This window comes from Mesocricetus auratus, unplaced genomic scaffold, assembly GCF_017639785.1.
Source record: "Mesocricetus auratus isolate SY011 unplaced genomic scaffold, BCM_Maur_2.0 Super-Scaffold_100025, whole genome shotgun sequence".
Lineage (NCBI taxonomy): Eukaryota > Metazoa > Chordata > Mammalia > Rodentia > Cricetidae > Mesocricetus > Mesocricetus auratus.
This window is the reverse complement of record NW_024429206.1, coordinates 1,750,183-1,764,695: the sequence shown is the minus strand read 5'-3', so window position 1 is coordinate 1,764,695 and position 14,513 is coordinate 1,750,183. Positions and strand designations below refer to the sequence as shown.

At 42.6% G+C, this 14,513-nt stretch overlaps 1 protein-coding gene and 1 long non-coding RNA gene across 2 annotated transcripts in view; one reads left to right on the top strand and one right to left on the bottom strand.

Annotated features, from left to right (window-relative positions):
* The window catches only part of Chfr (checkpoint with forkhead and ring finger domains), a 29,630-nt gene extending 20,236 nt beyond the window's left edge, over positions 1–9,394 (bottom strand). The window contains 6 exon segments of the mRNA XM_005085294.4: positions 905–1,120; positions 1,203–1,262; positions 2,068–2,177; positions 5,164–5,263; positions 9,261–9,345; positions 9,347–9,394. Of these exon segments, the coding sequence (XP_005085351.1) occupies positions 905–1,120; positions 1,203–1,262; positions 2,068–2,177; positions 5,164–5,263; positions 9,261–9,345; positions 9,347–9,394 (619 nt within the window).
* Positions 9,395–9,726: 332 nt separating this feature from the next.
* LOC121133974 lies at positions 9,727–14,478 on the top strand. The gene is made up of 2 exons (XR_005870985.1): positions 9,727–10,041; positions 13,777–14,478. It is a non-coding gene; the product is annotated as an uncharacterized LOC121133974 (long non-coding RNA).
* Positions 14,479–14,513: the final 35 nt, after the last annotated feature.

The window sequence follows — 14,513 nt, the reverse complement described above, 5'->3', positions numbered from 1 at the left end:
TCATAGTATTAAGTTTTAACTATAATTACTTTGTCAGCATGAAAATATTTCAGCATACAGATAGAACATTTTCATTTTTAAAAATTACAAAAGATATGATATATTACCCATTCTAGGAACTCTGATATCAGAATGTTAGTAAAGCCTTATCAAACTACATGCTATGCACATGGATAGATGGAATAGAATTTAAATGTGGTGGTGAAGTAGGTTTTTTTTGAGTGTTTATGTATCTGTGCTGCAGGGGATCAAACAAAAAGAAAAAAGGATAAGGGCATGTAAAACTGATTCTAAGCAACACACAGTTCTGAGTAAACCTTGAAAACATATGAATGAAAGAGCCAGTCATAAGATCACATACTGTATGACTACGAACACAAAATGTTAAGAACATGCAAATAAATGCACAGAGATACAAGAGTTTCCTTTTATGTGATAGAATGTTCTGTAATTAACACTGATGACCATGGGCATTGGTGGCATATGCCTTTAATCCCAGCAGATAAATCTCTATGAGTTTTAGGTCAGCCTGGTCTACAGAGCTAGTTCCAGGACATCTAGGGCTATACACGGTGAAACCTTGTCTCACAAAACAAAAAACAAACAAAAAAACCCAAAAACCAAAAAAACCCCACAAAATCAAAAAACAACAAACACTGATGGCCATATAACCTTGTAAATGTACCTAAAACACTGATGGGTACACTGTAACTTAGTGATATAGTATGAATTACATTTATATAAAGTTACAAAAATACTATATTACCATGGTCCTTAACGTCTAGTCTTTCTCCTGAGAATGAAATAAGTCAGTATACATGACTACAGAACACTTACTGATGAATGGATTTACTGTATCTCAAGGAACAAAAAACTGCGACTGTCATTGTGAGCCCCATCTCACCAGAGCTAGAGGAATGCTTTTGCCCTGCAGAGGTCAGCTCTGGCTCCATAGAAGAGGTAGAGGCCATGGGGAAGAGGTCTGATGTCGATGTTGATGGCTGTGGTTCCTCTAAGCATGTTTGAGCCACGGGTGACAATGGTGGAACCAGGAGGTCATCACCCTGCCCTGGACCTGAGGAATCTTTGGTCACATGGAACATACTTTCTTTATTGGCTTCTACAGGCACAAAAATAAAGAGTGCATTCAGAACTCAGAAAGTCACTTTACAACATCCAGGCCTTTGCCATAGCTCACTTACCAAAGGATTCTCGAGGCAAGCTTTGTTTCTCATTTAGAGATTCATAGAGGTATGCCACATCTAAAAGGAAATTAATCAAATCAGGGAGCTGTGACCACAGTGGAAAGTGAGACTGCATCTTTCCTGCTCATCTCTGATCACATCACAACCTGTCTTTTGATTACCTTCACTTACCATCTGGTAACAACATCCAGCAGTTTAAGTGATTCTAATAAAAGCAAACCACATTTTTACCAACCTAAATATAAGCAAGCAATCAAAGAGAAAAATGGTTGCAGAAGGCAGACAAGGGTGAAAAAGATTTGCTTCACTAAGAACTGCAAGCCACTAGAAGGAAAAGATTTGAGTTCCTTCTATATGGCAAGAGGCTGGTTTTGCTTTACTTTAAAGAGGACCTAAGGAATATTAGTGCCCTCTTTTTCCTCCTTGCCAAGAATGAGTCTATGGTGCTCTTCAGTTATTTCAGGGTGACTTTCAAAGATTCTTACAACTCTCCTTATCCTACATAGGGTTGGATCCAGTCTAACCTTCTGTTACTTTTTTGTGAAGTCTCCAAGAGCAGAGCTCCCAATGGCTCCCAGGGCTCCTATCTGGATTTTATTCCCACCCTCCAATTCTATTGTTTCGCCTAGCCCAGCCCAACCCAGCCCATTTACTCCTCCTTGGCTGCCATTATGAGACATGCAGTTCTTCCTGGTGTCATTCTTGAAGACAAGCTGTGCCTGAAGAGTCAGCATTCCACCCAAGTGCCTACACTTTCTATGGAAATATGTATTTTCTGAGGGTGTTTTCCAGCCTAAGTTGGATGGCTTCTTGGTGAAACACCTGGGAAAAGTATCCACACAAGTAAATTTTTCTGTCTTACTGTGTTCTGGCTCATTCTTCCTGTATACCAAATAGATGATATCCCCACTCTGTAAAGGGTAAGTCTGCTTCTTAACAACTCGCTGCTTGTTGATTACTGTTCCATTGGTGCTGTAAAGAAAACAAAAGTGTAAATTACCTACTCAAAATAACTAAATATGGTAAACATTTTCCTATTACCATTAAGATATCTGATGGGTGGTGGTGGTACACATCTTTAATTCCAGCAGTAGGGAGGCAGAGGCATGTGGATCTCTGTAAGTTTGAGGCCAGCTTGGTATACAGAGCAAGTTTCAGGACAGGTACCAAAGCTACACAGAGAAACCCTGTCTCAAAAAACCAAAAAAAAAAAAAAAAAAAAAAAAAAAAGGAAGAAAAAAGAAATCTGCTTAGCATTACCATTTTGAGTGGACAAGAGGGGACTCAGAGAGGACAAGAAACTATTTAATCACCAGGTAGTGGTGGCACACACCTTTAATCCCAGCACTTGTGAGACAGAGGCAAGCAGATCTCTGTGAGTTCAATGCCAGCCTGGTCTACAAAGCAAGTTCCAGGACAGCCAGAACCGTTACACAAAGAAATTCTGTCTCAAAAAAGAAAAAAAAAAAGAAATTTAACCATTTCATATATGCAAGTTCACAAGTACTGCCTGATAATACTCTAAGACAAAAAGATTGTCTGTTACTGCTGGGCGTTGGTGGCGCACGCCTTTAATCCCAGCACTCGGGAGGCAGAGGCAGGCGGATCTCTGTGAGTTCGAGACCAGCCTGGACTACCAAGTGAGTTCCAGGACAGCCTCCAAAGCCACAGAGAAACCCTGTCTCGAAAAACCAAAAAAAAAAAAAAAAACCAAAAAAAAAAAAAAGATTGTCTGTTACTAACTGGCTAATGAGCAACTCTGTGTGCACACTCGTGTGTGTGTGTGTGTGTGTGTGTGTGTGTGTACACGCATGCACACCCGTAGTCCATGTACACAAGCATATGAGCATGTGCATTCACCCACACAGTGCCTGTGAAGACCAGAAGAGGGCACTGGAACTCCTAGAACTGGAATCACAGACAGTTTTGAGTGGCCATGTGGGTGTTGAGACTTGAACCTGGATCATCTCCAAGAGCAGCACGCTTTTTACCATTCTATTATCTCAATGCAGGATCTTTGGTGTATATCTTGGGGCAGATCCTGAGTAGACTCTGAGGCAGCACAGTTCTGACACTTCCTTCTTCCCTGAGCTATCAATAGCTCTGTCAGTTCTCTCCAGCAGCCATGACCCCAGTCAGTTCATCCTTAGAGAATACTAATCCCTCCCAGAAGATGCACTCAAGACAAAAGCAAAATTCTGGGCTTTCAACTGGAAGATGGCATGACTCCTGTACTCAGAAGACATAGTGGCCCAAGTATAATTAATCACATTGCTAAATGGGGAGGCCAAAGTACATGTCCCAGACCTAGAGTGTGGGGACAGGAAATATTCTCTTGGGAAAAACCTCTTCGTAGAGACCTGTTGGAAAATCCAGAATTGAGTACATGATGGCCAAAGAGTACAATACACTAAATGCAAAATTCAACAAGTGAACTAGTCCTTGGCTCTGCAGCTTAATTCCTGAAGTCCAGCACTGGAAGGAATTTGTATTTCAGACTTGAACCTTAATTCTCTGAGGTCAAGGAATGGCAAACATTTTTCCATAAAGCACATGGCACTAGTTCAAATTCTGTGGTCACAAAGTCTTACTCCAACTACTTAGCTTTGTCACTGAAGCATGACGGTAGCCAAAAGCAGGACATGAATACACAGGCATGCCTGTGTCCCAGTAAAACTGATAAAACAGTATGCAGACCACAATCTTTACATAATCACAACTGGACCTCTACAATCAGGCACCCTCCAATTGTCCATTTCATATTCTTTCTCAACAAATGAACTCCTGCTGTCAGGGGGAAGCCCAAATGCCCTGCTGTAATTCCTACTCCTCACCTCCACCCATCCCACATGTCCTTGTGCCTCTGCCTGGACTACCTGCTTCTCCAGCCTACCTCTGCCCCAGAAGGCAGTGCCTTTGACAGGGCTTCCTGAAGGAACCAGCCCACTAAGACCCAGCAGTAGATGGCCAACAGAAAATTAATAGCATCTTTGAAGGTTCTTTGTTGTGTCAGGGCTTTTATTATCATTTCTCTTTTTCTAATTTCATTTCTTTCTTTTTACTCTATATGTCCTTTGCATATATATTATAACTTCTAGGTTTGTGCTTTTATGGGATTCCTGAGTGTGCAATGAGTGTGTCTCTGTATCTATATCTGTTTCTTGTGCCTTTTCTTGGGCTCTCTTCCTTCTGTTTGTATTATTCCAATTTGTTTTTGTCTTGTCTTACTATATTATATTTATTATTATTATTTACATGAGTTTTTTGGAAACAGGGTTTCTCTATTTAGCTTTGGGGCCTGTTCTAGAACTCGCTCTGTAGATTAGGCTGTCCTCAAACTCACAGAGATCCAGTTTCTGCCTCCTGCGTGCACCACCACCACCCGGGTATATTTGTGTTTTCTAATGGCAGGGTGGGAGGTGGGGGGTGGGGGCGGTGGGGAGGGTGAGGAACTGGGAGGAGGAGAGAGGAAATCATAATCAGAATATATTGCATGCATGAAAAAAATCTATTTTCAATAAAAGAAAAACCTATAAATATATTTTAAATCTTATTTCTGAGTCATATAAACTATATTTGGTTTAATTAGAAAATAAGCCATAGGAACTAAACCACACCCAGGATCCCATGCTGGAAACTGGAGAATGTACATCCTTATGACTTAAACTTGAACAGCACTTTAGAAAAAGGAAGACTTGGGTTAGAGAGATGGCTCAGCAGTTAAGAGCACTGGTTGCTCTTCTAGAGGACCTGGGTTCAATTCCCAGCCCCCACATGTCAGCTCACAACTGTCTGTAACTCCAAGATCTAACACCCTCACAGAGACATACATGCAGGCAAAACACGAATGCACATAAAATAAAAATAAGTAAGTTTTATAAAAAGGAAGCCTCTGTTACACTGTAACAGCATGTTAGCTTCCTAAGTTAGAAAAGGAAACAGGAAATAAAGTGCTCACCTGGTATCTTCCAGTGTCACCTGACCAGATTTTTTATCCACTATAAGTTTACAGTGATCTCCAGAGACCAGTTTATTGCTGGGAAAAGAGAGGTCACAACCTGAAACAGATGTCAAGAAGACACTGGACATTACTGTGGGCTCTGTAAATACTACTGTCTGTGACCAATTTTGACGAAATAAACAACATTTAAATACTGAAGTATTATCCTAAAGTAAAGGGACAGGGTGTATGTCCCATACCTTCCTGAACTCAGTCATCTAGAAGATATTCCATAAACAGCTTTCTTATGACAGTTTATCATACAGACAGCTCAGAAGAAAAATAGTATCTGAATTGTAAAACCAAAACAAAATTAAGCCCAAAAGGGCTTAATTAACTTTTCAGTATTTTAAACTATTTCTTGCTGAGTGGTGGTGGCACACACCTTTAATCCCAGCACTCAGGAGGCAGGGGCAGGTGGACCTCTGAGTTCCAGGACAGCCAGGGCTACACAGAGAAACCCTATCTTGAAAAACCAAAAATAAATAGGCAGATAGATAGACAGACAGACAGACAGACAGACAGACAGAACAATCTAAGCAATACTGAGGTATCTCACTGGCTAGGGTAAGCGGATCATATGCTGGAGGTCAGCCTGAGCTACATATGTTAAGACTGTCTTGAAATAAGGAGGGGGCCATTAAGGGTAAGGGGAGACAATGTCCCACATGAAATCACAACCTTACCCTGCTTTGGCCTGTACTTTGACTTCATCACTGACCTATGGACTGATAGATCAGAAGACTTAATATCTCCCCTCCTTGGCCCACCAAGTTCTACTGTCAAGAAAGGGAGCCGGGCGGTGGTGGCGCACGCCTTTAATCCCAGCACTCCGGAGGCAGAGGCAGGTGGATCTCTGTGAGTTCGAGGCCAGACTGGACTGACAGCCTCCAAAACAATACAGAGAAACCCTGTCTCATAAAAACAAACAAAAAAAAGAAAAAAGAAAAAAAGAAAGGGAAAGATCCAGGGCCAGTGTCCTTTGCTTCATCTTGTACCAGGTGAAATGCTCTGTAAGAAAAGAAGTCTAGCCTAGAGGTGGTGGCGCACACCTTTAACCCCAGCACTCGGGAAGCAGAGGCAGGTGGATCTCTATGAGTTCAGGGCTAGCCTGGTTTACAAAGCAATTTCCAAGACAGGCTCCAAAGCTACATAGAAACCCTGTCAAAATAAAAAAGAAAAGAAAAGAGAAAGAAAGGGAGAAAGGAAGGAGAGAGAGAGAGAGAGAGAGAGAGAGAGAGAGAGAGAGAGAGAGAGAGAGAGAGAGAGAGAGAGAGAGAGAGAGAGAAGTCTAGACATCTAATGACTCAGAGGATCTGGGGGATGAGTGTTTGCATAACATACTGGCCCTTAACCAGGCTGCAGAGATGGCAAAATTCTGCTCCAGCCACCATGATGTCCTTAAGCTTCTGGCACTCCTGGATATCAGCATACATGGTACCCACATAGGCTCAAATGCAGCTGATCATTATCTAGATCTGTACCAACTGGGCTCTAAAGTGGACATGTGTCTCTTGTTAGCATGCCTTCTAGAAAATCTTTTATGTCAAGCTACAGCTGAAGCTGTATTTCAAGATTCTGAAGGATATGTTGCAAGTCAGTAATCTAAGAGTGGAGTTACTCCATGTCGTAACCACCTCAGAGTTCAGCCAGTCAGTTTGACTGGACATCCATTGTTTATCCTTCCAGTTCTTCTCTGCCACAATCTTGAACCTTTAGATCATGGATAAGTCAATGCCCAGAGTGTAATACATGTCCATATAAGCCTGAGCAACCACCAGATGCTTTGTGATTCTGCAGGTACACCAGCCTTTCCTCTAGGGCTTCAATCTACATCTCCAGATTGTTCATGATCAGTTCACTGAGGTTCTGCATAGGTACCTTTTCATTCCTTGCCAGTAGCTCAATTAACCCAGCCCAAGTGCAGGCATAACTTAGCCACCACAGAGGAAGATGAGGACATAAAAAGGTAGAAGACATAGACAAGGTTTGGCTCAGATAAGGTTGCTGGGTTCACAGAAGTGCTTCTAGCCCAAATGTTCTATCCAGGACCCTAAAGGAGAAAATACCTGACCACTAGTGGAAGCTGTAGGAAGTCATGGTGAGGGTAGGATGCCAGTAACACTGCCTTGAGGAGATGAAGATGGCAGGAGTTAGAAGATCCTGTGTTATTAAGATACGACTTCTGGCATTCAAGGCCAACTCCATTTAATTCCATTCAAAATCCCATAAAATTTTTAGTATGGATATCAGGGACTTTCGGGTGTTAGATCTAGCTTTTTACCAAGTAGCATTAACAAACTAGTACAATGACCTTTACATTGTTAGTGATATTAATATTCACTGCAAATATTTTTTTTTAAAGATTTACTTATTTACTATTCGTACAGTGTTCTGGCATGCAGGTCAGAAGAGGGTATAAGATCTCATTATAGATGGTTGTGAGCCACCATGTGGTTGCTGGGAATTGAACTCAGGACCTCTGTAAGACTAGCCAGTGCTCTTAACCTCTGAGTCATCTCTCCAGCCCCCACTGCAAGTATTTCTACGACAAGCAGATTTTTGTTTCTTGTTTTAATATACAATGAAACATCTTGATATGTATGTTATAGTAATAGGCTCTCTAATGCAGGTGTGTGCACATATGATCATATGTTTGCAGAGGCAGATGTCGGACATCTTCTTTTACTGTAGATTTTTTGAGACAGAGTCTCTCATCGAACCTAGAGCTCAAGAATTCTGAAAAATAAGCTGGCCAGCAAATTTTAGCGATCCTTCAGTCTCTGCCTCCCCAGAACTAGGATTACAGTCATGTACCACCACACTTAGCTTTTTACAAAGATGCTGGGGATCTCTGAACTCAGGTCCTCAAGCACTTAACCACCTAAGCTCTCCCCAGGCCCAAATAGGTCTCTTACAGATAGTTCATATAAGATTTCATCAATCCTCCTAGAAAAAAAAAAAGATAGATAACAAAGTTACAGAAAGGTATGTTGTTGGCCCAAAGCAAAACATGTTGGGCTTTGTGTATAATTTTGTTTAAGTTCTCAGTTTCATTAAACAAAGTATTCTAGTTCCTGGGACTTGGAGATCTTCTCAAACAGAAACCCTGCTGTTACTAGGTGGTGATGGCACAAGCCTTTAATCCCAGCACTAGGGAGGCAGAGGCAAGTAGATCTCCAGCCTAGTCTACAAGAGCTAGTTCCAGGACAGGCTCCAAAGCTACACAGGGAAACCCTGTCTTGAGAAAAAAAATAAAAAGAAGAAAAGAAACTCTGCTGTTATAAATTGCCCTCTGAGCACTGGTTTAGCAGCATCCTACTCTTCCAACATATTCTTTGATTTCATTTGTCAAATTTTGTTTGTTTTTTGAGACAGGGTTTCTCTGTGTAGCCTTGGCTGTCTTGGAACTCGCTATGTAGACCAGGTTAGTCTTGAACTCACAGAAATCCACCTGCCTCTGTCTCACAAGTGCTGGGACTAAAGGCGTGCACCAGCACTACCTGACTAGCATTTTTCCCCCTAAAGTTCCTGTGGATTTTTTTTCATCCATCAACTGCTTAACAATGGTGTCTAACTTTTGCATAACCTTTCATTTTTCCTCTTGTTATTGATTTCTAATTTCATTCCATTGGGAAAGAGAAGTGTACAATAATATAAGCACAAGATCATATTCTGAAGGGCATATTTACAGATCTTTATAAAGTTGTAATGAAAAACTGAACGATATCCACCATCAAACCACCAGAGGATCAACTGCACAGACAAATAAGAAACTAAGTAGCAGGTCTTACTGAAAAGCCCATTTTATAGGAAAAGACTGGAAAGCACACTGCACCCTCCTCCCCATCCTGGTAGTCTCTGTACCGCCAACCCTGTACTTTTCCCACTTCAAGTCCCCTGTCGGTTCCCCACTTTGATGCCTAGGTCTTCGATCCTGATCTAGGCCCTCAGACTCGGTCCTGGGTTGGGTCCACCCATTGGGTCCCTAGCTTTAATCCCTGTCCACCCCTTCAGCCCTTGTCCTCGTTCTCGCTCCATTCTGGCTTCCGCACCTCTCCTCCTTCCGATGGTCCACTCGCGTTTCCACAGAAGGATTTGCGGTTCGCCCTCCTCGGCGCCTAGACGAAGGAGCCTCCCCCCAGGGCTCCTGCGGTGGCTGCTGCTCGTCTCTCCCGGGTAGCTCCATAGGACTCACATCTACAGAGACCCGGAAACGCTGGCTCAGGGCCCACCTCACAAACTCAGCACCGCCGCCAGCTCGCCGGCCGCCGCCTCCCCAGCCGGGACCCCGCCCGCCATCCAGCTTACCCCGCGCCCTGCGCGGATCCCGGAACCGGCCACACAGCCACCGCCGCTGTCAACAGACATCTCGGGTCCCTCAGCTGATCCACGGGAGGCGAGGGGGGGGGGGGGAGGGCTTAGGGCGGTACGCCCCGTGATTGGCTGGTGGCGGTGCCCACAGAGAGCGACGGCTAGAGCGGTGCCAGGAAAAGCTATGCAGAAGGGGCGGGGCGGGGCGACCCGAGCCTGCGCACACAAGAGGATGCGCACCTGGTTGCCATCTTTGATGCTGGCATGCCAACTTACTCTCCTCCAAAGCACGGAAGTAGCTGTGGAGGGCGTCACGTTATGTTGAAGCAAAAAGGACCGAGTAACTTCTAAATTGGAAAGTCCTTGAAACCTCGCCTGTAATACAGATACGGTTTGCCAGTTAACCTGTAGCGAGATAAGGAGCTCTTTTCACACAACAGATTATAAAATAGGGAGTTTTGGTACACTTGGACCAGCCCTTCGCAAGGAGCACAACTAAGGTGTCAATTAGAATAGAATCGGGTAAGTGGTTTCTAAAGGAAGACTTGCGATATCTTTCCACGTTAAATCCTGTTTCTTGGACTCTCGTGCGATTTCCGTGTTGTAGGCCAAAGAAGGATGCACACGCATGTTTGTGGCCCTTGCTGAAAATGAAACATTGGCAAAAAACAATGTCCAGGAAGAAGGAAGTTATTGAAGACAGAGAGGCAAGTCCAAGCGGTATTCTAGCCGCTCAGAGGAATGTCTTTGCTGGTGAACAGCTTTTTAAAAGTAATAAAAATCGGATAAAAGAAAAAGAAAGAAAACACATACGTAGACATATTTGTAAATATATGTGGAAATGCTTCTTTGCCTGTCTCTACAAATAACTTTGAAAGGGTATTGAAGTAGCAGTGGCTGCCTCTAGGAACATGGAGTCAGCACAGTGATTAGACTTGCATCCAACATTTCTAGCCATTCCTAGCCTTTCGAGTGTTCAGAGAAACGCTTCTCTTGATGATTTCATTGCTGACTATCATATTTACAAAAGCCTGGATGTTAGATCCCACTACATAACTAAGACATATGCTGTCTATTGTTCCTAGTCTACAAACCTGCATAGCATGTTACTGCACTGAACATTGTAGGCACTTGTAACACAATGATATTTGTGTATCTAAACATAGAAATGAAAGGGTACTAATGCTAGACAAAAGGAATTTTAAAGCTGCATTGCAGTCTTTCAGAGCCGAGTCACCACTGGTTCCAGCGTTAACCAAATTGCTATGTGGTGCATGATACTATACTTGTATCATAGAAATAAAACTGGTAGATTGATGTTCCCTGCACAGCAAGACCCAGGAATTCCATGTTCTGGAACTAGAGTGCACACCATTTGGTGTGAATTCCTTGATCAGAAGCAACAATGTGTAGACTACAATGATGGTGGAATTAGTGAGTCTATAGGTAATAGTTTGGATAGAAGCATTTCATACAGAGAAGGCAAATCAATATTCGTATTGCCGTTCTAGTAAGAAAATACTACTGCCCTCCTAATGCAATGTTATCAACTTGCTACCAGGAGTCAATGACTTGGAAAAAGGAGCCATAGCCAGAATTTTGTCTTAGACATTGGTGCTAACAGATTGAGTACTCTATAGTTTCTATGGTGGAGCAGACATACATACAGATGGGGAATGTCCTTCTGTATGCAGTGAATATATGTTTCTCTTATTGGTTGATGAATAAAGCGGTTTCGGCCAATGGACAGGTAGGATGTAGTCAGGCAGGAAGTGTAGGCAGGGCTACCAGAGATGGACGGCATCTCATTAATGATACCTCAGATGCTGGCAAGTTTGTGAGCTGCCTCTTTACTGTTACTGGAATTGTTCTGCTTTTAACTAAATTTGAATCTGTGGAGGTCCTTTCTGCCGTATCCCAGAAAATGAGAAATGATGCTTTTTTGACATCATTTGATGATTGCTTCTAGAATTTTAAAGTGAAAAATGATGATACAATCCAAAGTTCTCTTATTTCATAACATGGCAATAGATTGCTTTAATATAGACTCAAGATCAGAATATCCTACCCTCTAAACTTAGATTAACTGTAGACTCCAGGGGTTTTCATCAATACCAGCAAAACCTTTTCTACTTGACATGCTCAAAATTTTGTGTGTGTGTGTGTGTGTGTGTGTGTGTGTGTTAAAGGGACCAGTCCCGTATCCCCCCCCACCCCTGCGTTTTAGCAGCCATGACAGGCTAACATGCTCGCCTGACCTTGCCTCTCTTGTCCTACTACACTAGGAGGTCAAATACCCTGATGGCAAGGAACCAATCACAAGTCAGCTGGCAGGTCTGTGCAAATGGCTCTGGGTGTGTTTTATGGACAGGTGCACAACAGTGATGTGCAGAGCATGGCAACTGCCCTGGGAGGGCCTATGGGCCATAACAACCAGTTGACCAATCAGCACAGGGCAGGTTGTCCAAGCCTGGAAGTGCATCTGAGACTGTTGCATACCCCTGGACACTCCCCTTACGCTGCCCTCTAAGGTCCCTGCCTCGGGTTTCTCAAGGTCTTTTCTCCAGCTATCCACTGCGGTGAATGGATGAAAGGCCCTAAGCTAATGGGGTTAGCTCGTTAAACAACTACAATAAAAGACTCTTTTCTTTTGCATAAAAATGGGTCTCTTGGTGATTTTGGGGTTCAGAATTTGGGCACAACAGTGTGTATTTGTGCACTCATGCTCCTGTGCTCCTGTGAGGGTGTGTGCATGCAGGCGTCCATCAGTATCAGTTCCTGCCTGTGTAGAATTACACTCCTGGTTCTGTGTGAGAAGGCTGGATAAACCAACAGAAATCAGCCCTCATTTTGTTTTAAATAAGATTAATGTTATTGCTATCAGAACTGGAATTTTTTTTTCTTCAAAATTAAAACTTTTTTTTTTTCCTTTTTGGATTTAACAAAGTATTGCTAGCAGAAGCCAGTTTGGCATGGTGAGATATGTCAAACGTAAAAGGTGTGCAGCCTGACTTAAAACCAAACCCTGGCCGGGCGTTGGTGGCACATGCCTTTAATCCCAGCACTCGGGAGGCAGAGGCAGGTGGATCTCTGTGAGTTCGAGGCCAGGCTGGACCGACAGCATCCAAAACAATACAAAGAAACCCTGTCTCGTAAAAAAAAAAAATCAAAAAAACCCTGAGCCCCCTTTTTTTTTTTTTTTTGTTTTTGTTTTTCGAGACAGGGTTTCTCTGTATTGTTTTGGAGCCTTTCTCTGTATTGTTTTGGAGCCTGTCCTGGAACTCGCTTGGTAGACCAGGCTTGGTGTTAAAGCACTAAGGTTAAATTGATCTGAGACATGGTATCTGCTGAAACTTGAATGCAAAGCATAATCTATGTGTGACTTACGTCAATTTCATTCTTTTGAACTAATCATCAAAGTTACACTGCCTCCTACATTGTAGAAAGACAAGCCGGGCCTTGGTGGTACATGCCTTTAATCCCAGCACTCAGGAGGCAGAGGCAGGTGGATCTCTGTGAGTTCGAGACCAGTCTGGTCTACAGAGCGAGTTCCAGGACAGCCAGAGCTACACAAAGAAATCCTGTCTCAAACAAACAAAAACAAACTAAAAGAATCCAGATTAGACTGGAAGGAAAAACTTCTGTGCAGCCTAATGAAAATTAGTTCCTTTCACTTTTCAATGATGTTCCTAAACCAGATTGAGAAAATGGGAGACCAAGGAGATGTAACATTCTTTAATCAGTTCATACAGGCCTACAGGCAGGATCTCGGAGTGTAGGCCCAAGTTAGCATGGAACTCATATATTTCAGGCTGCTTTGAATGTATGGCGATCCTCTTCACTCAGCCTCCCAACTTCTTGGATTATAGGAGTGAACCATGGCACTCATATGAAGACAATGTGTGTAAGGCAGGTACTTAGGAAATGATAGAACATGGTTCTGCCTGCACTGGGCCTTTTTGGTAGTGTTTCAAGTCAGTTTACTGTTTCATGCCATCATGTCGAAATCAACTTTAGGTTAGTTTTACAAAAGCTACTTTTCTTTTTAGCATGATTATGGTGTGAGAACTGAGAAAGATGGTTTACTTAACTCTTTGCAGATGACTTCATGGTTAGTAAGTGAAAGATACACCTACAGGGGCGGCTCCTGTAATATTTACCTTCAAAATATCTTTTACCTAAGTTTGTGGCATATGTGAAGGATATCCATAGGTATTCCTATCCATAATTTTATTTAAACCTGTGCTTTATGACCAGAAACTGGACATGCTTAGAAATGTGTCAACCTCTATGTAAAGATTTGTGGAAGTTCCTTCAATAGAATCCTCATACTTCCTTTGTTGACGGGGAGCTTTGGCAATGCCTCCTGCAGGCTTCTCACCGATCACAGGTAATACATCTTTTCCCATTCTTTTATGTTTTGGCTGGGTTATTTTTGGCTTTGAACTCACCTAGATGCAAACATTATATGTTGTAAGTCTGAGGACTTAAAAATATTGCCAAGGTAGGGTCGGGTGGTGGTGGCACACACCTTAAATCCTAGCACTCAGGAGGCAGAGGGAGGCAGATCTTTGTGAGTTCAAGGGCTAGTTCCAGGACAGCCTCCAAAGCCACAGAGAAACCCTGCTTCGAAACTCCCCCCCCAAAAAAAAAGTATTGCCAAGGTAGAGATCACAAGAATTGTATGCAATAAAGAATGGCTGAAAGGGAACAAGGCTATCTCAACAGCACTGCAGTTTTAGAATCCCAACCTTTTTTGTAGGTTGCTTAGATGGCTCAGAAGTAGCAAAGGCTTGATAAACTTTTTGGTTTCATTTACTGCAGAGGTTTAGGTATAACTTCCACGTGGAAATAGATTCCAGGGCCATTTACGTGTGCCCAAATCATAAAACTCTGACATTTGTTATTTCTACTGTATTATTAAAACAAAGAGGAAATAAAGTATTTGGTGAGATTTTTCACAAATGTCAATCTATGTTCTTTCTATGAAAAAA